The sequence below is a fragment of the Lithobates pipiens genome, unplaced genomic scaffold, assembly GCF_037356315.1.
Source record: "Lithobates pipiens isolate NorthernLeopardFrog02 unplaced genomic scaffold, aLitPip1_a1.2 Scaffold_23, whole genome shotgun sequence".
Lineage (NCBI taxonomy): Eukaryota > Metazoa > Chordata > Amphibia > Anura > Ranidae > Lithobates > Lithobates pipiens.
In genome coordinates this window covers 65,518,046-65,543,962 of record NW_027507785.1, presented here as the reverse complement: position 1 = coordinate 65,543,962, position 25,917 = coordinate 65,518,046, and the positions used below count along the sequence as shown (strand labels likewise).

At 44.3% G+C, this 25,917-nt stretch overlaps 1 protein-coding gene across 1 annotated transcript in view; it reads left to right on the top strand.

The window, feature by feature from the left end:
* Positions 1–6,520: 6,520 nt before the first annotated feature.
* IL17RC (interleukin 17 receptor C) overlaps positions 6,521–25,917 on the top strand; it is a 120,943-nt gene continuing 101,546 nt past the window's right edge. Inside the window, exon 1 of the mRNA XM_077451777.1 lies at positions 6,521–7,220. Coding sequence (XP_077307903.1) covers positions 7,098–7,220 — 123 coding nt within the window. The 5' untranslated portion in view covers positions 6,521–7,097. The remainder of the gene's footprint in view (positions 7,221–25,917) is intronic.

The following is a 25,917-nucleotide window of genomic DNA, read 5'->3' as shown; positions in this document are numbered from 1 at the left end:
GCCTATCAGTGCCCATCAGTGCCACCTATCAGTGTCCGTGCAATTGACATTCAAAATGCAACAGCGCTGAAAGATGAAAATTGGCCCGTGCAGGAAGGAGGTATAAGTGCCCAGTAAGTAAGTAGTTAAAATGTGAAATTCATGATATAAATGCTGTTGAACCTGACAACAGAAAGGGAACTGGATTCCTTACAGAGCGCACACTGGGCTGGAAAATCAGGTTTTTATAGAACATCGAAAAATATTTGACAAAACAGTTTCATCTGGGTGTTGGGCAGGTGCAGCGGGCTCGTCGACTTGTAGGGTACAGTGTGTGTGACTAATGGCTCAAAGATCCCATGTATGCTAAGTGGGTGGAAAAGTCTCTACTTCCGGTTGTCATGATTACACACGCCCACAGCCACTAGCTAACCACAACGTGCGTTCCGTGACTGGGGTATAAGAGGAAATATGGGAATAATGCCGCATACACACGACCGGATTTTCCGGCAGACTAGGTCCGACGGTCTTCCCGATGGACTTTTAGCGGGGTTCCGACGGACCTTCCGTATGAACGGACTTGGCCACACACACGAAAGTCCGTTCGTAAGTCCATTCATTTTGAACGTGATGACATAAGACGGGACTAAAAAAGGAAGTTCAATAGCCAGAAGCCAATAGCTTCCCTTGCGTCGTATTTGGTCCGTCAGACCAGCATACAGACGAACGGTTTTCCCGATAGGAATTGAGTCCGCCGGACAGATTTGAAACAGGTTCTATTTCTAGGTCCGTCTGATTTTTTAATGTGAAAAATGGTCGGATTATCCCACACACGATCGGATTGTCCTACAGACTGATTCCGTCGGACCTTGTCTGCCGGAAAGTCCGGTCGTGTGTACGCGGCATTAGCGGAAACTTATACCGAGTATGCATGGTACTTTCACAGCCCGCACTACCTTTGGCCACCACTAGATGGAGACTCCACTCCAATCCATGGAGGTACTCCCAGAATGTCCGCAAACATCCGTGACCGCCGAGTCTGGAAGACCCGGCACATCACGGATCGCGGTAAACGGCCGCTCGTAGCGGCCAATTACCATGTGATCGCTCTGTCAAATGACGGAGCGATCACATGTAAACAAACCGGTGTCATGTCATGACGCCGGTTCCTCCCTCCCCTCTGTGTACCGATCGGTACAGTGCGAGGGGAGAGGCGGAGAGATGTGGGCTGGATGTGTAGTGCCCACAGCGCTGCTCAATGCCAATACTCTCCCCATACTGTGCAATACTCTACCAATACTCTGCAACACTGTGCAATACTCTACAATACTATGCCAATACTCTGCAACACTGCAATACTATGCCAATACTCGCCAATACTTTGCTAATACTCGCAAATACTCTGCCAATACTTGCCAATACTCTGCCAATACTCTGCAATAAATTTTAACAGAAACAAAGAATTTTTATTTTTTTTCCAAATTTTCAGTCTTTTTTGATTTATAGCGCAAAAAATAAAAAACCCAGCGGTGATTAAATACCACCAAAAGAAAGCTCTATTTGTGTGAAAAAAAGGAAAAAAATAAATATGGGTACAGTGTTGCATGACTGAGTAATTGTCATTCAAAGTGTGAGAGCACAGAAAGCTGAAAATTGGTCTGGTTAGGAAGGGGGTTTAAGTGCCCAGTGGTCAAGTGGTTAAATTGAGTTTTCTCAAGGGGGGGTGCTTGCCATCCAAACCAGTATTGCCCTGTAAACACGGTCGGACTTTCCGATTGAAAATGTGCGAACGGATCGTGTTGTTGGAAAATCTGATCGTGTGTGGGCTCGATCGGAATTTCCGACACACAAAGTTTGAGAGCAGGATCAAAAATTGTCAGACAACAAAATCCGATTGTTTAAATTCCGATCGTGTGTAGACAATTCCTACGGACAAAGTGCCACGCATGCTCAGAATAAATTAAGAGATGAAAGCTATTGGCTACTGACCCATTTATAGTCCCGTCGTACGTGGTTTACGTCACTTCGTTCTGAATGATCGGATTTTCCAACAACTTTGTGCAACCGTGTGTATGCAAGACAAGTTTGGGCCAAAATCCGTCTGAAAAAATCAGATGGATTTTGTCTTCGGAATGTCCGATCGTGTGTACAGGGCATATGAGTTGGCTGAAATTGGTCTGTCTATGGGGGAGCCTTCCACTGACACTGCATTCTGGTTAAAACAAAGTTCCTTATGTATGGGCACCCTCAGCCAACCCCCCAGCCTCTCTATCCTGGTGGCCCCCAGTTTCTGGGTATAATACAACATGTCTCTCAGAGGGTCCTTACCCTGGAACTTCTGTGGTCCTCTGGCATGTCCTCCCCTGGACCTGTCATTGCCTCGCGGTGTGCGCTGTGCCGTGGCCACGGCGGCGCCATTTTGGATTTCGGAGGGCATGCTTTCCTCTAGTTTTCTTGCCTTCCCTCGGGTGCAGAGGGCCAGTGGTGAGGGGGTCGGTAACTAGATGGGAAGCCGTTTTGTGGCCGCGGATTGCTGCTGGGAGAGGATCAATAAGCAGATCTTAGAGCGGAGCTGTGAGACACACTTCCTCTCACATGCCGGTCCAGGCCACGCCCCCATGTATGGGCACCCTAGTTGTACAGAAGTCGATCTACCGATTGTACAACCAGCCTGTGGGATTTTTCCCAATCGTTCACTGCCGCTGGCTATGGCCAACAGCATTTATTGTATTCTGATGACAGGAAAGACTCCCCACTGTCTGAACACAATAGCACCGCCACAGGATTCTACCATCCACATTGAATGTATGGATTGGGGAAACTTTTTTTTATTTCTCAACCCGGTGGTTGAATGAAAAAAATGTATGAATGTATGGGCTGCATTATTATTATTATTATTATTATTAAAATACACAAAAGTTATATAGCGCCAACAGTTTACGCAGCACTTTACAATGTAGGGGGGGGGGTGGGGGACAGCACAATTACAGTACAATACAGAAGGGACAAGAGGGCTCATAGAGCTTACATTCTAAAGGGAGGGGGTGGTAGCATTAGGCTCACTATACAATCTGATTGTACAATCTTCTTTAGATCTACCATCAACTATATAGTATAAGGGTCTGCCTAATCTGATATTAACTGAATGGATTGTTTAACTACTTTCTGCCTGGCCTACAGTCATGGCCAAAAGTTTTGAGAATGACACAAATATAAATTTCCACAAAGTCTGCAGTCTCAGTTTTTAAGATGGCGGTTTGCATATACTCCAGAATGTTATGAAAAGTGATCAGATGAGTTTCAATTAACTGCAAAGTCTCTCTTTGCCCTTGTACACACGGTCGGACATTCCGACGGAAAATGTCCGATCGGACCGTGTTGTCGGATAATCCGACTGTGTGTGGGCTCCATCGGACTGTTTCCGTCAGAATATCCGACGGACAAAGTTTTAGAGCTGGGCTATAAAACTTTCCGACAACATTATCCGATCGGACCTTGTCCGATTGTGTGTAGAGAATTCCGATCGGACAAAGTGCCACGCATGCTCAGATCAAATTCCTAGACCAAAGCTATTGGCTACTAGCCTGAACGTAGTCCCGTCGTAATGAAATAACATCATCACGTTACGAACGATCGGATTTTCCGACAACTTTGTCCAACCGTGTGTATGCAACACCAGTTTCGGACAAAATCCGTAGGACAAAATTTGACGGAATTTGTTGTCGGAATATCAGACCATGTGTACAAGGGCTTTGACATGAAAATAAAGCTAATCCCATAAAAAAACATTTCCACTGCATTTGTGAAGAAGGCTTCAGGGCGCCCAAGAAAGTTCCGCAAGTGCCAGGACCGTCTCTTACAGTTGATACTGGATTGGGGCATCACCAGTGCAGAGCTTGGTCAGGAATGGCAGCAGGAGGTGTGAGGACATCGGCACCCACAGTGAGGAGAAGACTTTTGGAGGATGGCCTGGTGTCAAGAAGGGCAGCAAAGAAGCCACGTCTCTCCAGGATAACATCAGGGACAGACTGATATTCTGCAAAAGGTACAGGGATTGGACTGCTGGGAACTGGGGGGTAAAGTCATTTTCTCTGATGAATTCCGTTTCCAACTGTTTGGGACTTCCAAAAAGAACCTTGTCCAGAGAAGTAAAGGTGATCACCACCATCAGTCCTGTGTCCTCTCCACTGAAAGAAACGGGATTCGCACCCCTAGTGGCCAAAAGGTGAAGCGACGTAGAGTAACATGATTTCGCCCTGCCGTGCTATTCTGCCTCAGTAAAACTGTGGCGGTTGGTCGGCAAGCAGTTAAATACCACCAAATAAAAGCTCTATTTATGTGAACAAAATTATAAAAATGTAGTTTGGGTACAGTGTTGCATGACCGCGCAATTATCATTCAAAGTGTGATAGTGCTGAAAGCTGAAATTTGCCCTGGGCTGGGGGCTGGGGGGGGGGGTGAAAGTATTCTGTATTGAAGTGGTTAAAGCCGGCCATACGTGGATTGATATTTGGCCCATTCAGCAACATCTGAGATTCGATCCATGTATCGGCAGGTGAGGTCAATTGATGGATCAACTTGGGTATAACCAGCCTGTTGGGTTTTTTACATACAGTTATGGCCGGTACACATGGTCAGAAAATCGTTAAAGAAAAAATACGTTTTCGGAGTGATCGTATGATAATCTGATCGTTAGTACAGAGCTTTGGAGAGCCAATTTTTTTTTCGTACGATGCCAGATCATACGATTTTTGTTTAACCGGTACAGCTGTCGTTCGAAAAGACATGACATCACTTCCGAATTTTTATTTTGTCATACGGGAATTGTCATGGATTTAGTAAACTCATCAGATACGATCTGAGATTAGCATGCAAAAAAAAAAACATTCTTCCGACAATCTCATTGTGTGTAGCGGGCAGCATTACTGCCTGTGGCTATAGCAGCTAGCAGCAATCATTGCATTATGCTGGCTGGTAAGGCACCCCGTGACCACGCCCCTCCCCCCATCGGCAGAGCACGATAGCACTGCGGGAGGGATTCCCCTTTGAACACTGACTGTGAATCGAGCAGTTTTTCTTTCCTTCCCCCCACAGTGGAAGGAAAGAAAAGCAAATCATCTACGAGCTGCTTTAGTCTGTCCCCGTATTACATAGTTTGGTAAATCTAAATAAGATTGCACAGAGATTGTACAATTAGATTGTATGGTGTATGGCCAGCTTTATACAGATCTTCCTATCACATGCCTCCCAACTTTTTGAGATGGGAATGAAGGACACCTATCAGCAAAAGTATGCAGGCATAGGACACACCCCTTGCCACGCCCCCTTAAAGGAGAATTGTACAAAAAAACAAGATTGGTTAAATCCACAAGTGCTTTTTTAACCACTTTGTGCCAGGTCAATAGCAGATTGACGTCCGGGAAATGGTTCTGTTATCCTGACTGGGCGTCATATGACGTCCTTCAGGATAACAGCCGCCGTGTGCCCATGCATCGTGGCGATCGGTGGTGCTGTGTGTGTCAGTCTGAAAGACCGCTACACTGATCTCGGTAAAGAGCCTCAGTGCCATCCATATGTACCCATCAGTGCTACCTATGAGTGCCCATCAGTGCCACCTATGAGTGCCCATCAGTGCCACCTATGAGTGCCCATCAGTGCCGCATACAAGTGCCACCTATCAGTGCCCATCAGTGCCACTTATCAGTGCCCATCATCAGTGCCACCTCATTGGTGTCACCTCATCAGTGCCCATCAGTGCAGCCATATCAGTGCCCATCATTGAAGAAGAAAACATACTTATTTACAAAAAAAATAACAAAAACAAAGAAAAACTTTTTTTTTTTTTTTGCAAAATTTTCGGTCTTTTTTTATTTCTTGCGCAAAAATGAAAAATCGCAGAGGTGATCAAATACCACCAAAAGAAATCTCTATTTGTGGGAACGAAATGATAAAAAAAAAGTTGTTTGGGTACAGTGTAGCCTGACCGCGCAATTGTCATTCGAATTGCGACAGCGCCGAAAGCTGAAAATTGGCCTGGGCAGGAAGGTGTCTAAGTGCCCGGTATTGAAGTGGTTAACTACTACTATTCCTTTATATTGGCTTCTGGAATTTACAAATGCAGCAATTTAGAAATCAGATAGATAAAAAGTGTATTTTATATACATCTATACTGTACTGTATTTGTGTTGTCCCCCCTATAAGTTGTAAAGCGCTGCGTAAACTGTTGGCGCTATATAAATCGTGAAGAATAATAATAATAATCTATATGGATCAGACCAAAATGAGGGACAAATGAGGAGGAATGAGGGACAGAGGGACATTGCTCCAAATCAGGGACAGTTGTGAGCTATGCTATCAGCCCTAAACAAGGGACAGAGGGATCTCCAACACAGGGACTGTCCCTGCAGGAGAATGACAGTTGAGGCTGGGAGTAATGACAGTTGGCATGCAGTGCAGTGCTGCACCTCCCATGTGTCAGTGAGTCAGTGTGTTGTACTGAGTCCCAGCACTTGGAGGTGTTTCTGCCTCCAGGAGGGTGTGGAGGAGGGAGAGGCGGTCCCAGTAATAGGGAACTGATCAGCACAACTCAGGACTGAGACCAGAGCTGTCGGTGGACCCTGAACAGCAACACAGAAAGGGGCCCCCAAGTCACTCAGGGGCCACAACCCCTCTCCAGCCAACAAAGCACCTGGGATCTGCTGGACTGACAACTTGTCATTAGCCTTAAAAAAAAAGAGGGATAAAGTTCTGATTGGGATTGTTTAGGGCATTGGACACCTCCACTGGGACCCCTTGTAGCCCACCTAGGGGCCCCCCTCTGGTGGGAACTTGAAGTCCTTCCAATCAGTGGCCTCTTCTTGGATACAAAGTTTTGAGTGGGTTTTTCCTGCCTGTACTCTGATCTCCCTGGCCGGGTGACAAGGACACGAGTGTCAGGATGTAATCGGGATTAACCCATCGGACGCCTCCACTGGGGCCCCTTGTAGCCCCCATAGTGGGGCCCCCTTTATAAGAACTTGTTACATTTCATCATTTTATAGACAATTCTTTCCTACTTGGATACAAAGTTTTCATTGGAGTTTTCCTGCCCTTTACTCTGAACCGCCAGACAGGTGACAATGACACGGGTGACGTTCTTCAGCGTTCTTCTGGTTCACGTCTTACTGTATGGACTCAGTACCCAGGACAGGGGGGCACTCCGGACTCTACCCAATGATGGCGGTGACATCAGCTGCAGTGGGGTAAGTCATACCTATGAATGGAAGACTAGGAGGATCTTAAAGAGGTTTTAATCCCAAAACAAACAAAAAATATATATATATTGCAGCTTACCAATCATTAGATGTGGTGGCTGCATTCGTTTTCTGTTTTTAAGGCTTTGTTTTCACCTCTGTTTTCACCTGGTGATCTAGCCAGTAACACGCCTCCTGCATTAGTGTCCCTTCACTCTGGATGAAGGAGAAAAGGAGGCACACTTGGACTCAGGAGAGGAGAGTGTTAGATGGACTAGCAAATTTAGATACACTAACAAATTGAAGCCAAACTCAGACTACTACTTTATAATTAGTTACAGTAATTTTTTTTTTTTTTTTCATTTGGGATAAAAGTTTTACATGAATAAAAAGCTGATCATTGTAAGCAGCCCTGTCAGTGGTAAATAGTTTGTCTCATTCATGTAACTGCTACATCCACATCAGGGGTCTCCGAACTTCCTAGACAAAGGGCCGGATTAATGTGCCATTGGAAAATGTCCTGGTATCAGTGGGAGTAAACAATGTCCCATTTTTGGTATTAGTGGACATTTTAGTGCCCCATTGTTGGTGTTAATAGGAGAAAAAGTGTCCCACTGTTGGTGTCAGTGCAGAAATTATTACCCAATTGTTGATGTCACTAGGAGGAATAGTGCCCCATCAATGGTGTCAGTGGAGGGAATGGTGCCCCATCGTTGGTGTCAGTGGAGGGAATAGTGCCCCATTGTTTGTGTCAGTGGGAGAAATAGCGCCCCATCGTTGGTGTCAGTGGAGTCAATAGTGCCCCATCATTGGTCTCAGTGGGAGGAATAGTGCCCCATTGTTGGTCTTAGTGGGAGGAATAGTGCCCCATCGTTGGTGTCAGTGGAGGGAATAGTGCCCCATCGTTGGTGTCAGTGGAGGGAATAGTGCCCCATCGTTGGTGTCAGTGGAGGGAATAGTGCCCCATCATTGTGTCAGTGGGAGGAATAGTGCCCCATCATTGGTGTCAGTGGGAGGAATAGCACCCCATCGTTGGTGTCAGTGGAGTCAATAGTGCCCCATCATTGGTCTCAGTGGGAGGAATAGGGCCCCATTGTTGGTCTTAGTGGGAGGAATAGTGCCCCATCGTTGGTGTCAGTGGAGGGAATAGTGCCCCATCGTTGGTGTCAGTGGAGGGAATAGTGCCCCATCGTTGGTGTCAGTGGAGGGAATAGTGCCCCATCATTGGTGTCAGTGGGAGGAATAGTGCCCCATCATTGGTGTCAGTGGGAGGAATAGTGCCCCATCATTGGTGTCAGTGGAGGGAATAGTGCCCTATCATTGGTTTCAGCGGGAGGTATAGTGCCCCATCATTGGTGTCAGTGGAGGGAATAGTGCCCCATCATTGGTGTCAGTGGAGGGAATAGTGCCCCATCATTGGTGTCAGTGGAGGGAATTGTGCCCCATCATTGGTGTCAGTGGGAGGGAATAGTGCCCCATCATTGGTGTCAGTGGAGGGAATAATCCCCCTTCATCGGTATAAGGGAGAGGAATTATGCCCCATTATTCATGTCAGTGGAGGGAATAGTGCCCCATCGTTGGTGTCAGTGGGAGGAATAATGCCCCATCATTGGTGTCAGTGGAGGGAATAATGCCACATTGTTGGTGTCAATGGAAAGAATAGTGCCCCATTGTTGGTGTCAGTGGGAGGAATAGTGCCCCATTGTTGGTGTCTATGCAGAAATGATTGCGCCATTGTTGATGTCAGTGGGAGGATGTCATAAGGATATCCAAAGAGCCACACTCGGCCCCCGGGTTGCAGTTTGTTTACCACTGATCTACATTATTCTTTTGAAAAACAACAGACTTACTAGCCAACTCATCAGGTGATAATAAAGCCTAAAAGAGAAAACGAATGCAGCCATCACATCTAAGAATATGTAAGCTGCGTTATAAAGGTTTGCTTTTGGGTTTAATACTGCTTAAGCCTAGGTTCACACATCGCATGCGATAAGCACAGGAGTCGCACTGTATTTCCGTGCAATGTACATGCGATGTCTGTGCGCTGCGATTTGAGCCATTCATTTTGTATTCTGAAATTGCACCAAGGTGTTGCAGGACCCTTTATTTATTTTTTTGCTGTACCAGAATCGGAACGCACTGGGCTTCTCATCCATGCAATCCGATTCAGGCAATCGCTCCGCGTAGTCTGAGCTGTTTTGGGCTGTCTTTAGTTTAACATTGACACCCGCAGCAGATTGCATGAACACCCTGCGATTTCAATGCGGTGTGGGAAACGCACAGGATTCACTACGTTTCCCACATCGCATATATATGTGAACCGAGGCTTCAGGTGGCCATACAGAATTCGATTTTTATTTGAACATTCATAGAACAATTGTTTAGTACATTCGATCTTTCTATCATGGAGTCCGTTCATTCCATTCTTAGAAATTTTGGGCAGATCTGCTGCTTGAATGGAAAACAGGTTTCATTTTATGTAAAAAAAAAATAGTGAGCAAAGACTACATTCACAATTAGATTTTTGTTTGAGAGAAAAAAATTGTTTCCGTTCCTTCAAATTTACTGTCGCTTTGGTCGAAAACGAACGTTAATTTTATGCCACTAACTGATAGAAAATCGAAAAACAAGAGTTGAGAATTTGAAAAATGTTTAAGAAAATTCTACCGGCCTATGGTCAGCTTTGGCCATCCAGGTGCGATGAAGCTTGGCGAGTGTGTACCCGCGTGTGTCCCCGTGTGTGTACCCGCGTGTGTCCCCGTGTGTGTCCCCGCGTGTGTCCCCGTGTGTGTACCCGCGTGTGTCCCCGTGTGTGTACCCGCGTGTGTCCCCGTGTGTGTCCCCACGTGTGTCCCCGTGTGTGTACCCGCGTGTGTCCCCGTGTGTGTACCCGCGTGTGTCCTCCTGTGTGTCCCCGCGTGTGTCCCCGCGTGTGTCCTCGCGTGTGTACCCGCGTGTGTCCTCGTGTGTGTACCCGCGTGTGTCCTCGTCTGTCTTGTGGCGGGGGGGGGCAGTCCATTCTTTTCCATGGGTTGTCCTATGTACAAGAAATGCGCAAGTAATTGACCCGTTTGCAAAATCGTGCTCTCTGAACTACATTGTGCTACAACACGTTAAAAAATGCGCACGTTGGCAGACGCGTGGGGGGTGCCATCAAGAATCCTCTGCCGAAGGACGGCTCATTTCTCTGCATTTCGGGACAGGTGTGAAGGTCGTATTAGTTAATAAGATTGCCTTATATCTAGGGACAGTTCCTGGCTTCCACATAGGGTTGCCACCTGTCCAGGATTCACCCGGACAGTTCGGGTTTGGAATCATTCGTCCAGGTTTCAGGCTGCCTGAAACCCGGACACATTATTCAGACCAGACTATGGCTTCCAGATACATCTGGATGAGAGGTGCTGGCTGCCAAGAGGTGAGTGAGCTCACCATCCATCCCTGTCTGTGACTGAAGTCTCCCTCCTTCTCTCTCCTGCCTCTGAGTGAGTACACTCAGGTAATTCCGGGTTCTCAGAGCACCACTTACATCAGAGTTCCTCTTTACTCCAGAAGCCTCAGTGTTCCCCCTTACATCAGAGTCCTCTCTGTACATCAGAGTTCTCAGTGTTCCCCCTTACATCAGAGTCCTCTCTGTACATCAGAGTTCTCAGTGTTCCCCCTTACATCAGGGTTCCCAGAGCATCCCTTATGTCAGAGTCCCCAGAGTTCTCCCTTACATCAGAGTCCTCTCCATACATCAGAGTTCTCAGTGTCCCCCCTTACATCAGGGTTCCCAGAGCATCCCTTATGTCAGAGTCCCCAGAGTTCTCCCTTACATCAGAGTCGTCTCCATACATCAGAGTTCTTAGTGTTCCCCCTTACATCGGGGTTCCCAGAGCATCCCTTATGTCAGAGTCCCCAGAGTTCTCCCTTACATCAGAGTCGTCTCTATAGATCAGAGTTCTCAGTGCTCCCCCTTAAAGCGGTTGTGTACCCATTTTTGTTTACTTTGACCTACAGGTAAGCCTTATTATAGACCCTGTACGGTTTAGGAGATATTCCCCTTGCATGCAGCTGCTGACTTCAGCGGCGCATGCACTCTGATTTTCCCAGCTGAAAGATCTGGTAGAATTGTCATCAAGAGGGAAGAAGAAACCATCCGGGGACACCCGTTCTGGGGACACTTTGATTTCCTCTAATCTTTTCTTGCATCTTTGGGACCAGAAGTGGAGAGAAAATTCCTCAGATGAAAAAAACAAAACGTAGTGGGGGGGGAATTAACTCTTCGCTATTAATATCCCAAAAATTGTATCTATACATAGACTTCAAGGTGGTCATACAGGTGGCAATTTGGTGGAACAGTAGAACTTGCAACTCTATTTTTTTGTTGAACCTGCTAAGCATTTGAAGGCGTTCGTTATATAGTGGATCCCATGGACCGCAAGGGGATATGGCTGAACCTAGTTGACTGAAACTTGTCACGTGTATGGCCTGCTCAAAGTACAAGCCACACTAGGGATCCTGTTGTTGGTGTCAATTCATTAGCAATAGGCGCTCCTAAATGACCACACTTACTTGTTCTTGTATGGTTGTTCTGATGCTGGAAATGCTGCAGAATCACAAGGTTATGTTGGGACCCCTCAGACGGGGACTCATCATAACCTCCTTGGTATGGACAGGGAGGGAGCAACACTGTAAGAGGTGAGTGTTCTTGTTGCTTTCTTAGCAATTCTGTCAACAGCAAATTGCCACCAACAAGACGTTGGCAGTTATGACACAGGCCTAACCCCTCCCTCTCCTGAACCAGAAAACATAACCTAACCCTCAAGGATATTCTTTAACACCTAACCTGCCCCTGATACCCAACCTAACTCTACAATATGACCCTTAGCCTAACCTAACCCTACAATATGACCCTTAGCCTAACCTAACCCTACAATATGGCCCTTAGCCTAACCTAACCCTACAATATGACCCTTAGCCTAACCTAACCCTACAATATGACCCTTAGCCTAACCTAACCCTACAATATGACCCTTAGCCTAACCTAACCCTACAATATGGCCCTTAGCCTAACCTAACCCTACAATATGACAGTTAACCTAATCTGACCCTACGATACGACCTGTAGCCTAACCTAACTCTACAATATGACCCTTAGCCTAAACTTTTTCGACAATATGACCCTTAGCCTAACTCTACAATATGATCCTTAGCATAACCTAACACCAGAGGCATTGCTAGGTCTGCAAAAGATCTGGGGCTAAAGCCCAATAGCAGCATAGTAAAGAAAGTTAAACGCAGGCATATACATGTATATGATATGTGTGTGTGTGTGTGTGTGTGTATATGTATCCCCATAGAGCCCCCCCTTACATCAGGGTCCCCAGAGAGCCTCCCCCTTGCATCAGGGTTCCCAGAGAGCCCCCCCTTAAATCGGGGTTCCCAGAGAGCCCCCCTTAAATCAGGGTCCCCAGAGAGCCTCCCCCTAAAAATCAGGGTCCCCAGAGAGCATCCCTTTAAATCAGGGTCCCCAGAGATCCTCCCCCTAAATCAGGGTCCCCAAAGAGCCTCCCCTTTAAATCAGGGTCCCCAGAGAGCCTCCCCCTAAAAATCAGGGTCCCCAGAGATCCTCTCCTTAAATCAGGGTCCCCAGAGAGCCCTCCACTTACATCAGGGTCCTCAGACAGCCTCCTCTCCCCTTGGGAACCCCTGAAGAGATTTGGGGCTATGGGCCCCAGATACGGTGCTATAGCCCCAAAAGCCACCCCCTAGTGACGCCACTGCCTAACACTACAATATGATCTTTAGCCTAACCTAACCCTAAAATATGACCCTTAGCTAACCTAACAATACAATATGCTTCTTAGCCTAACCTGACCCCACAACATGACCCTTAGCTTAACCTGACCCCACAATATGAGTCATAGCCTAACTTGACTCTACAATTTGACTCTTAGCCTTCCCTGACCCCACAATATGATTCTTAGCCCTTGTACACACGGTCGGACATTTCGACAACCAAATCCGTCGGATTTTGTCCGACGGATTTTGTCCGAAACTGTTGCATACACACGGTCGGACAAAGTTGTCGGAAAATCCGATCATTCAGAACGTGATGACGTTATTTGGTTACGACGGGACTACGTTCAGGCTAGTAGCCAATAGCTTTGGTGTAGGAATTTGATCTGAGCATGCGTGGCACTTTGTCCGATCGGAATTCTGTACACATGATCGGACAAGGTCTGATCGGATCATGTTGTCGGAAAATTTTATAGCCAAGGTGGAAAACTTGGTCCGTCGGATATTCCGATGGAAACAGTCCGATGGAGCCCACACACGGTCGGATTATCCGACAACACGGTCCGATCGGACATTTTCTGTCAGAATGTCCGACTGTGTGTACAAGGGCTTAGACTAACTTGACCATACAGTCTGAACCTTAGCATTCCCTGACCCCACAATGTGACCCTTAGCTTAACCTGACCCTACAATATGAGCCTTAGCTCATCTAACCCTACAATATGACTCTTAACCTAATGTGACCCTACAATATGACCCTTAGCTTAACCTGGCCTCAACATCTTAAGTTTAAGCTGAAAACCAAGCCCAAACTTCTTTAAAGTTTTGGATATAGTAGGGTAATGTTGGAACCCCTGTCAGGTGTTTTGTCCACAGGGAAAATTGACTTACTTTGTCCTGGGAAATGATTGTCCATAGGACAGAAAGTCATAGGAAATCCAAAATTTGATGGTGACACCAAGTGTCACAATTATACCGTCAGGTGTTTGGCTTCAGGCGATGGAGTGGATATGGAGTGGATATGTGAACCATCTCCATAGAGAATAATAGATTTATTTTTCTCATCCGGTGTTTTGGAGTTTAAACCTTCCAACTACAAAACGCTCAGGTGTGAATGGGAAGTAACAATCACTTTTCCTGGAAATCCTAGCCTGTTATAGGTAGTAAAAAAACAAAAACAGATCTACTGGCAGGATCAACAGGTAATAAAGAGCTGACTTAATGCCAGTGACAGATTGCACCATAGATGTGATTTTTTTTTAATTTTGCCCGGAGTTCCTCTTTAATCATATAGGTGTATCATGGTGTAATCAGAGTGAAAGCATTGTGCGGGTTCCAGCCGGGGAGGAGAACATCATTTACATTCCTGGGTAATAAGTAATATCTAGAGCAAAGGAACAAGCAGTCACATTTTGAAGCTAATGACAAACATTTTTGGCAAGCGCTTATATTATTACACATCAGGTAATGGCTCATTATCACATTTAGCAAATGGTTAATTCATTTTCACCACTTAAAGTGGAACTTCAAACAAATTCTAAATGTGTGTGAAGGGTGTGTGAAGGGTGTGTGAAGGGTGTGTGAAGGGTGAGATGTGGGTGGCACAGTGGTATAGTGTGTAGCTCTCTCACCTAGCAATAAAAAGGGTCACTGGTTCAAATCCCAACCAAGACACAACCTGCCTGGAGTTTGCATGTTCTCCCTGTGCCTGCGTGGGTTTCCTCCAGGTACTCCGGTTTCCTCCCACACTCCAAAGACATGCTGGTAGGTTAATTGGCTTCTATATATGAATGGGGACCTTGGATTGTGGGCTCCTTGAGGGTAGGGACCGATGTGAGTGTGCAATGTACAGGGATAGGGACAATTGTAGACACTCAGGTTGAACTGGATGGACTGGTGTCTTTATACACCCTAACTAACTATGTAACTATGAGATCACACTTCTGCGCATTAACGTATGTTGCTTTAAGATGGCCTATTCATTTTGTATGGACTACCAACCCACCCCACGCAGTCCAAACTGCGCATACCGTTTTTTGGGGAACCTATTGCAAAGTAATGCAGGGCGGTGCTCTGATTTAGGGCTCATTTACATGGCTATTATTGCCGCTCCTCTGAAAAATGTTTTGGGGTGGATTGCTTTTCAGATGGTGTTTCGCAGGTGTTGAGGAGGTCATAATTACCTTCCTAACTGCCTTTTTTAACCCCAAAATGCCGACCCACTGTGCCGCCCCATTCACTTAATGCCTAAGGGTGAAACAAATCTAAATGCCTATGCCCAATTTTGCAACTTTTACATGTGTTCGTAAAAACCCTACATATCACCACAACTACTTTGTGCATCTAGGTGGATTATAGCTTTTTTTTTTTCAGGACAAATTGGGCTTTCATTTGGTGGTAAATGGTAACATATATCTCATATTTATTTTTATTATCAAAGCAAAACTGGCCCAAAATAGTAAAAGAAAAGAAAAAAACATTTTTTTTAAATTTAGCTGCATATTTCTTGCTACTACCATAACAAACCACCAAAGAACAACCCAAACCAAATTCCCTCACTCCTGACGACCGCAGCGATCATTTGTGTATGTTAGTTGTTTGTACCCGTAGTACGACTCAAAAACAAAAAGTGACCATTTTACTTCCTTTTTTTAATTTTTTTTAATTTTTTTTATCCTACCTAAAACACACTGACACTGATACTAATTACAACAAAATAAAAATCCTGTCCAAAAAATACTGACCCTGACCTTTGACGCTGACGTTAACCTTTGACCTTAACATTTGACCCTGACCTTGAAACAAACACTAAACCCTGGCACTGACCTAGATCAAACCTTGGTCTCTCTAGGTATATATTTTTTTATTAATTTTTATTTATTTATTTATTTTTACACACACATTTTTTTTTCTATCTCTGCAAGGACAGAGAAAGATACAATGTATCTCTCTCGTTGGTTCACATAGATAGAAAACACGGGGGCAGGCTTTACTGTTACTAATCACTGTGATAGCCAATTAGAGGCTATCACAGCAATCAGGTGACCCAGAATCGGACGTTTCCGGGTTCTGATCAATAGACCGGCGTATGGGGTTCGCCGTGTGGTGCGCTCCCAACGCAAATGGAGGTACACAAATATGCAGCCCTACTGCAAAAAACAAAACAAAAAACAAGTCCAGTGGGGCTGCACATTTCTGTTATGTTGGTGCCAAGGAGTTAAAAGAGTAATTTTTGGCAGTGGTACCACCTGTCAAATGCAACATGATATTTGAATTTTGCCGCGGCCACAAAGCAGGGCATTGCACACTCAGCTTGTGCCCAGCCCTAAGCGGCTGCATTGCTGTGTTTAGGTGGGTGATGATGGAGGGGTGGGGGGGGGGGGGGTGGTAAACCCTCGGCTCTACTGCTTGCTTGCATTGCTCTCCTGGCCTCCGTGTGAATGAGCCCTTAGTATGTTGGGGTGTAGACATGTGCAATTTTTTTTGTAACTAATCAAAATTCGGCCGAATTTTGCATCTTTCAGACATTCGGATGCATCCGAACGTCCGAATAAAAAAAATAACGAATTTCAACTAATACGAAAGAAATAATAGCAGGTATAACAAATGAATTTGACATGAGTCGGTAATCTGTGAAAGATCTAATGAAACAAAAAGTCAACACAAAGTAAATCTTACAGTCCAATCAGCTGATTAATTTTGTGCTGGAGGTTGGATTACTGGCAAAGTGCATTCCTGAGAAGGGAGTGAGAAGGGTGTTGTATTGTATTTGAGCCGAGGAGGAGAGATATTTTCATTGTGTGTGTATAGATCCAATAAACCAATGACTTTCCAAACTACGAATCATTATCACGAATATACATACATACATAAATATCGAATTTCAATGAACACGAACAAAATTATAGGGCATATAACGAATGAATTTGATATGATTCCAGATTCAGTATAACGAATATCGACACTCTACAGAAATAACAAATTATCCGAAAACGTATTCACGTAACATAACAAATATAACAGAACAAAATTATGTATTTTATGAATGACAACCAACCGAAACGAAACAACATTTTCCGTTGTGCGCAAGTCTACTGGGGTGTCATTCGAAATGGCAACACAACGAAATAATGAATGGGTGTTAACGCATTGCAAAAGTGGGTTTTAATACCCAACTGAACTTTCAGTTTAAATTTGCTAAATTAGTTACATTTGCAAGAAAAAAAAAATGATGTGCAAAACCTAAGGGCTCATCCAGGCCTATGCATTGTTGCAATGAGCGCCAAAATGCACATGTTAACTTGCAGTGCCACAACTGTTCTATTTGTGGGGTATTGGACTGCCATTCTTTGTGAATAGCACCCCGACGCATTGTACAGTAGAGCACAATGCACTACGGTGCACCACTATGCATGTGCTGTTGTAGTGTGCTGAGTTAAAAAAAAAAAAAAAGGCCAGGCACATTTTTTTTTTGTCTGTTGGTGCATTAGCAGCCTATTCATAATGGATGGGCTTCCCAAATTCAACACACTTTAACATGTGCCTGATGGGAAACCTGATGTAAGGGGGAACTCTGATGGGTATCCTGTAAGGGAGGCTCAGATGAGCAACCTAAAGTAAGAGGGGAACTCTAATAGGCAACTTGATGCAAGGGGGGACCCTGATGGGCAACCTGATATAAGGGGGAACTCTGATAGGAAACTTGATGCAAGGGGGGACCCTCATGGGCATCCTGATGTAAGGGAGAACTCTGATGGGCATCCTGATGTAAGGGGGAACTCTGATAGGAAACTTGATGCAAGGGGGACCCTGATGGGCAACCTGATGCAAGGGAGAACTCTGATGGGCAACCTGATATAAGCAAGGATGGTGATGCAAGGGGGGGGGGGGGGGCGATGATGTAAGGCAGGAATTCTGATGGGGACTATAAGGAGGGACTCTAAAGCCCCATACACACTATCAGATTTTTTGCTGATTTTTGTCTTCAGGTTTACCAAAACCATGTAGTACAATGGCCTGCCTGATCGCATACAAATTGAAACTCCTAAGGTTTGACCTCATATTATATGGTTTTAGTAAATCTGAAGTAAAAAAATCAACAGAAAATCTGAGCAGTACATAACTTGTATACAGCACACATTACATGTGTGGGTCAATGATGCATCCTCAATGTGCACTGAGCGAGGATTAAGGTCAGTAGAGACTGTCTATGGTCTTACCTTCTGATGTAAGGGAGGACTCTGATAGGCACCCTGATGTAAGAGGGGACTCTGATGGGGATTCTAATGTAATTGGGGAAACTGATGGGGACCTGGATAGATGCAATGGGGGGGGGGGGGGCACTCGGATAACCTGTTGTAAAGGGGAACTCGGATGGGCAACCTGATGTAAGGGGGGACTCTGATGGACAACCTCATGTAAGGGGGGACTCTGATGGGCAACCTGATGCAAGGGGGAACCCTGATGGGCAACCTGATGTAATTGGGGAATCTGATGGGGACCTAGCTGCAAGGGGGAACCCTGATGGGCAACCTGATGTAATTGGGGAATCTGATGGGGACCTAGCTGCAAGTGAGGGGGGACTCTGATGGACAACCTGGTGTAAAGGGAAACTCTGATAGGCTACCTGATGTAAGGGGGGACTCTAATGGCAATCTGATATATATGGGGGGACTCTGATGGCAACTGGATTTGAAGGGGAACTTGATGTGAGTGGAAACTCCAATGGGCAACCTGATGTAAGGGGGGACTCTAATGGGCAACCTGATGTAGGAGGGAACTCTGATGGGCAGCCTGATGCAAGGGGGACCCTAATGGGCAACCGGATGCAAAGGGGAACTCTGGTGGGCAACCTGATGTAAGGGGGGACTCTGATGGGCAACATGATGTAAGGGGGAACTCTGATGGGCAACCTAATGTAAGCAAGGACAGTGATGTAAGGGGGGGGGGGGGGGGGTAATGAGGTAAGGCAGGAATTCTGATGGGGACTATGATATAAGGAGGGACTCTAATAGGGATTTTTTTTTGGATGACAATATTTATAAAATATATGATGTGGCCCTCATGCTGAAAAGCTTGAAGAACTCTGATCTATATGTGTGTTGTATAAAATCAGAACAGAAATGCATCAAACATAACTTGTACACAGCACACATTACACAACTGGTTTCTCAAGATCTTTTAAATGCAAATGTCTTTATGTGCCATCACCGGAAGGGTTGTTATTAATAAATTATAAGGTAGATCACTTTAGGCATTCATATGATTCAGAATTATCGGCTTCCTGGAATCATTGCAATTAATTTCACTTTTATAGTAGGTAGGGAGGACCCTCACCATGCCAACATTCAAAATATATATACAAAGATTGGCCAAGTCAAAAAATTGGCAGACTTTGTGGGCACACAATGAGAGGGAAAATCAATTAAAAAAAGTATACATTTTATTACAGCATAAATAAAATGACAAAAAACATATAGCCAACATACAAACAACACCCTGTATGGACACAGTTACCTGTTACCCAACGATGCAGTTACAGAGGGCTGGATCTAAGGTACAAAAATTGATGTCACAATGTATCAAAGTAGGAGAAGAATTTCTGATCCAGTAATGCCTCCAAAAACTTGCTAGACTACGCGTTTCACTAAGATATTAGCTTCCTCAGGACAAAAACTGGGTAGGTGCTGGTATATTTAAAAACAAAAGAGTACATGTGTAAATATTTAGTGTAGTACATATCTGTATAAGTATAGCTGTGACTGTTACAACATTGCTACAGAAGAAGTACATATACAAAAAGACCAATTACATATAGACATAACAACATGTATGCTTGCCTGGTAAACTTGTGGCTCAGGGTATGGGGGAACTTCACAGAACTAACAGACAACCGAAAAAGACAGAATTTCAAATTTTCATACGTGTGTGTATGATAGTAAGATACACAGATATCATGTGGTCTATGATATGTATCACTAGATAAAACAGAGACATATGCATTATGGACCAGGGTGCGAAAAAATACCCAGATCAAAAAAACGGTTTATACTAGAATGGCTCTCACCTGATATGCAACGGTCATGTAGAAGTATATTAGGATATAAATCGCACACAGTGGTGAGTAGTCACAGATTCCCACTATAAATGCATTCAAAAGTAGATCGAATCCATGATTAGGTATTAACCCTTTGAGCAGAATATATATACTGGAATAGAATACACAAGAGATACATAAAATATGTATGAATGGAACTTACCAGTAGTACCAAGAGATGGCCCATTGGGTACAGAAACACTATTTTAAATGAATGAGTGTTCAATCCCTTTAAGTATAGAGACCAATAGCATGTCTAAAAAAAGGGGGGGCATAGCAACCTATTAGCGCAGTGGTCATCAACCCTCTCCTCAGGGCCCACTAACAGGCCAGCTTTGCAAGATAACTAAAATACATCACAGGTGATATAATTTGCTGCTCAGTGATTGCTGTATTCTAGTCTGCATCTCCCCAAAGGTAATACATAAAACCTGGCCTGTTAGTGGGCCCTGAGGACAGGGTTGGTGACCACTGTATCAGCCCACAACGGTGCAACCATATGGTGCAAATTCCAGAACATATTTTTAAGATTGTAAGCTCTAACGAGCAGGGCCCTCTGATTCCTCTTGTACCAAATTGTAATGTAACTTTAATGTCTGCCCTCATGTTGTAAAGCGCTGTTCAAAATGTTGGCACTATATAAAACTTGTATAATAATAATAATAATAATAAAAGTGTAACGCAGCATCTACAAATACCCATATCTTGTACCCTACACAGCAGCCAAGGGAAAAAGGGCAAAAATTTATTTTGGAAAAAGAGACCACCCACCAACAAGCAACAAGCAAGCTAAATGACAATTTGGACAAAAAAAAAAATATGTTTACAAAAAGTTTTATAACTAATAGACTCATTAAGGCCAGAGGCAGTAGTGGCATCCAGGGTGTGAATCCATCTCATTTCTCTTTGTAGGATTTTTTTATCATGATTACCAACTTCAGAGTTTTTTGGAATGTGTTCTACTTCTAATGCTGCAAATTTTACTACATTGTTATCACCAGCATGCATTTGATTTATATGTCATCCTATTGTTGTAAGCAGTTGATTACTGTTAATGTAGTATATATGGGCCTTAATGAGATGCCAAAAAACTTGTTTGGTTTTGCCCACGTAGAAGCCACCACATTCGCAGAACATTATGTACACCACGCCCTCCGTCTGACAGTTGACATGGTGTACAGCAGAGTGTAATCTGCCATTTGGCATATACATCCATGGGCAAAAGGTGCATGAGCCACATTGCCAACTTCCTCTCTAGGTGGTATCCTCACTAGCTATTTCGGACAAAATGGCTTTGTGTCAATCTGTCCCCGAGTGATCTTGCTATCCTGAAAGTGATATTAGGTTTGGGACCTGTATATTTACAGAGAATGGGATCATTGATAAGAAGGTACCAATGTTTCCTAAGTATTTCCTGTACACATGAGTGAAAACTACTAGCATGTAAAAGGGTGTTCCCTGCTGTCTCCTTTCGATATATGGTGGTGTTAATATTTACATACCTTATACCGACACCAACATCTTATATCGAAAGAAGACAGCAGGGAACACCCTTTTTTTTTTGCTAGTAGTTTTCACATGACTCCTCTTATCAACAATGTCCCTTACAGACAATATCTCAGATTGCGCAGAATCTGCTCTAACGATACCCTATTTAAGCAGAAAGCAGATGCATTACAAATGAGATTATCCAATAGGGGATACTCAAAGACATCGCTTAATAAAGCTTATAAAAGAACATGTAGGCAGACTAGACACAATGCTTTAGTTAAGAGACCCAGACAAAGTGAGGAAGATACTACCAGGATCATTATTACTTAGAATTGCCAACACTCATGTGTATGGGAAATACTTAAGAAACATTGGTACCTTCCAATGATCCCATTCTCTGTAAATATACAGGTCCCAAACCTAATATCACTTTCAGGAGGGCAAGATCACTCGGAACAGATTGACCAAAAGCCATTCCTCTGAAATAACTAGTGAGGATACCACCTCGAGAGGAAGTTGCCAATGTGGCTCATGCACCTTTTGCCCATGGATATGTATGTAGTGCCCACCACCGTTAGGTGGGTGCTAGTAGGTAAAGACAGGTTAAAGTACCAGTGCCTTACTGTTCTTTTTGTACAGACCTGGAGGTTTGGTTTGGGTTAGGGTGGAGTTGTAGGTCAGAGGGAGGTGTGACCACCTTTTCATCCCCCTGGAAAACCCTCCCTTGCTTATCCAGAGGAATGTTCTGGAAAGGAGGCGGGTGCGGGGATTGAAGGACAGGCAGTGGCCCTAGTCCAATCATTAATTTGTTTGGGCAGGGGCGGGCTCATACATATACATTGGGGTCACATGTTCCCTGGGGGAGATGGAACGATATTTAATCCAGAAGGGCTGCAAGATGTGACCCACAGAAGCAGGGCCGGAAGGCCTGCATAGACCCCAGTGCTGGAAAGCCACAGAACTTTGCCGGAAAGCCTGGAGGTTCAGAGACCCCAGAGCTGGAAGGTTTCACCACTGAAGAAGCAAGAAGTACCTACTAACAGGACTGAGTAGACCGGGGTTGCCTGGGCAGGTGAGGCCTGGGACTCCAGAATTTCAACAGTACCACATGTCATTCAGAGGGACATGAGCCAGTTCGTTAAGGGAAAGGGTTCTTTCTACTCGTGCAGCTCAACAAGAGAGGCAACTTATACCGTCCTGCATCACTTGCTGATCACACACAACATGGACTGCAGCATCAAGAATAAAAGTTACTGTTTCAACTGTTGAACTGTGTCTGTGATTAATACAGCGGGGGTGGAAGAAGCGTGGAAGAAGCGGGGGTTAAACCAGCCGTACTGTAATGAACTATTTAGCAGCTCCCAAGGGAGTAGTGCGCTACAGATATATGAAAAGCATGCACTGTATTTGCCAAATGGCAGATTACACAGATTACACTCTGCTGTACACCATGTCAACTGTCAGACGGAGGGTTTCTGTGTGGGCAAAACCAAAACAAGCTTTTTGGCGTCGCATTAAGAACCATATATACTACATTAACAGTAATCTACTGCTTACACCAACAGGACGACATGTAAATCAAATGCATGCTTGTGATAACAATGTAGTAAAATTTGCAGCATTAGAACGCATTCCAACAAACTCTCGAGGTGGTAATCACGATAAAAAAAATCCTACAAAGAGAAATGAGATGGATTCACACCCTGGATGCCACTACTGCCCCTGGTCTTAATGATGCTATTAGTTATAAACCTTTTCTGTAAACATATATATATTTTTTGTCCAAATTGTCATTTAGCTTGCTTGTTGCTTGTTGGTGGGTGGTCTCTTTTTACAAAATAATTTTTTTGCCGTTTTTCCCTTGGCTGCTGTGTAGGGTACAAGATATGGATGTTTGTAGATGCTGCGTTACACTTTTATGTTGATAGGTTCCGGATTTGAAATTCTGCGTCATATGGTTGCACCGTTGTGGGCTGATTGTATGCATGGTGTTTGTGAGATATATCATTGCATTGTCTGCCGCATATTATTTACCATGGAAGGCTCCTCTTGTTTGTCCATTTGTTTGGTGGCTGGGTTTTGATGGGGGGGGGGGGGGGGTGTTCGCGTGGCTGTGTGTTGTTGCACCATCCTGTCACTGCCTGTTGATATCTGCTCAATCACTTCAGAAGCGTTTGTGGTCACATGATCCTGCTCACAAGACCACGATCACGTGGCATTGTTATACATCATGTGATCAGGATATCTTTGGGTGCCATATTTGCGCCACCACACTTTCCCCCCTGTTACTTTCATGCCCTATTGTAAGAGGTGAGGTTTATGGTCACATATTGTTATCTGCCCTATTATTTAAGAAGCGGTTTGTGATCACATGAATACTTTCACATGATCATGATCACATGGCGTTGATATACGTCATGTGACTCGTTACTTTATGGCGCCATATTCACGCAGTTGCGCTCCCACCTTTGTTACTTCCATACCTTATCACATGAGGATGTATATGGTCACATGACTTTAATCATGTGACTAGTGATCATGTGACACTATTATACGCCCCATGATTTGGCCATTTTGACGCCATTTTTGTGTCACTACGCCCCTTTCCCCGCCCTTTGCCTCTATATAAGATGGAACACACATGCATTTTGGGTGCCATACACAGCAAGGAAAGCTGTACATAGGGGTGCAGTGCCGAAAGGAAAGCCGTAATGTTTGTTTAGCCATTCTAGCAAATCACTATGTGACATCTTTTTTGGAAACTGGATATTTATTCCATGTATACAACTGTTTTTATTATAGGGGTACATTTCCCCCTGCTTATGTGACAATGCTAATCTGCACCCTAAACAAAGGTCTCCCCCTATGGAAGTGAGCCAAACCTTGGCACCCCAGATGTTTTGGAACTACATTTGCCATGATGCTCCACTACATTGCAGAGTGCATGAGCATCATGGGAAATGTAGTTCAAAAACATCTGGGGTGCCAAGGCTCGCCATCAATGTCCTATGGGATAAGCGCAGTATTCACATATTCAGGGTTATATGTAAATTTGAGGGCTGAAGAATTACACATACCAGTTTGTTATGTACATACGATCGCAATCAAGCACGTCATCATCAATTAAAGTACCATTTGTTATAACACATACATTATTGATTGAAAATGCAATTTATGAACTGTATCTTCACTCTTAGTTACTGCAATCTTTTTCTCTGCTATTGAGAATTTACCATATATAGTAGATCATTCAATAGCTTCATACATTACCTTATCTGCTTCCTTCCTTTCAAATGGTTTGTAAGTTGTCACCTTCTCTAGACACCATGTTTACAGTTAGTTCCCCTAGCCTAGAGGTAAATAGGGTTGTTAATCTGAACCAATGATAATTTTTGCACTAGTAGGCTTATACCTGCTAAGTGTACTGCTCTGTTATACCTATGTAGTATTATAAGACTTCTACCGTTGCAATTCGCTTACAGAATATATTTGTATTTTAGAATTCTTTTGTTAACCCTGATTTATTACCCAATAAAAATCTTTTGAAATGTAAAAAGCAAAAAAAAGAAAATACAATCTATCAGGAATGAAAGATGAAAGTGCGCTCCCAGCAAAAACACATACAGTATATGTGACCACCGGGGCCGTTTTTAATATTGATTGGACCCCGGGCAAAACATTTCTTGGGGCCCCCCCCATGCAGTTTTGCTCTCCACCTGCTCTGAGACATACAATAAATGGCAGCTAGACTCAAAATCAGTTTACTGAATCAGATCAGGCAGCTATTGCGATTGGTTGCCAGAGATTACAGTGTATCATTACCGATCACTGACTGGTTGCTAGAGGTTACAGCACACATTACGGCTCACTGATTAGTTGCTAGAGGTTGCAGCACATGATTTCTGTTTGTTGATTGGTTGCTAGAGATTACTGTGGATATGACCTCAGGGGGGCATGATATACATATCAATACCGCCAGCCGCAACTATTTACATATGAATGCCGCCACTATTTACATATGAATGTCGGTAATTTACATGTAAACACACGGTCTGCAGGTGAGCCATCTGTAAACAACAATAGGGCAGAGCTGGGCAGAATTAGTAGCAGTACTTCACACTGAGATATTGGGACACTGCACAGGACTAAAACCTCAAGGGATGAGGGAATTTAAACCAGGATAGTTGGCAAGTATGAGGCAGCTGCTTTGGGCCCCACAACAATGACAGGGCCCAGGGCAGCTGCCCCTTTTGCTCTGCCTTAAAAATGGCCCTGGTGACCACACAGAAGAAGACTCACTTCAGTGAGGCCGCATATACACTATATTACCAAAAGTAT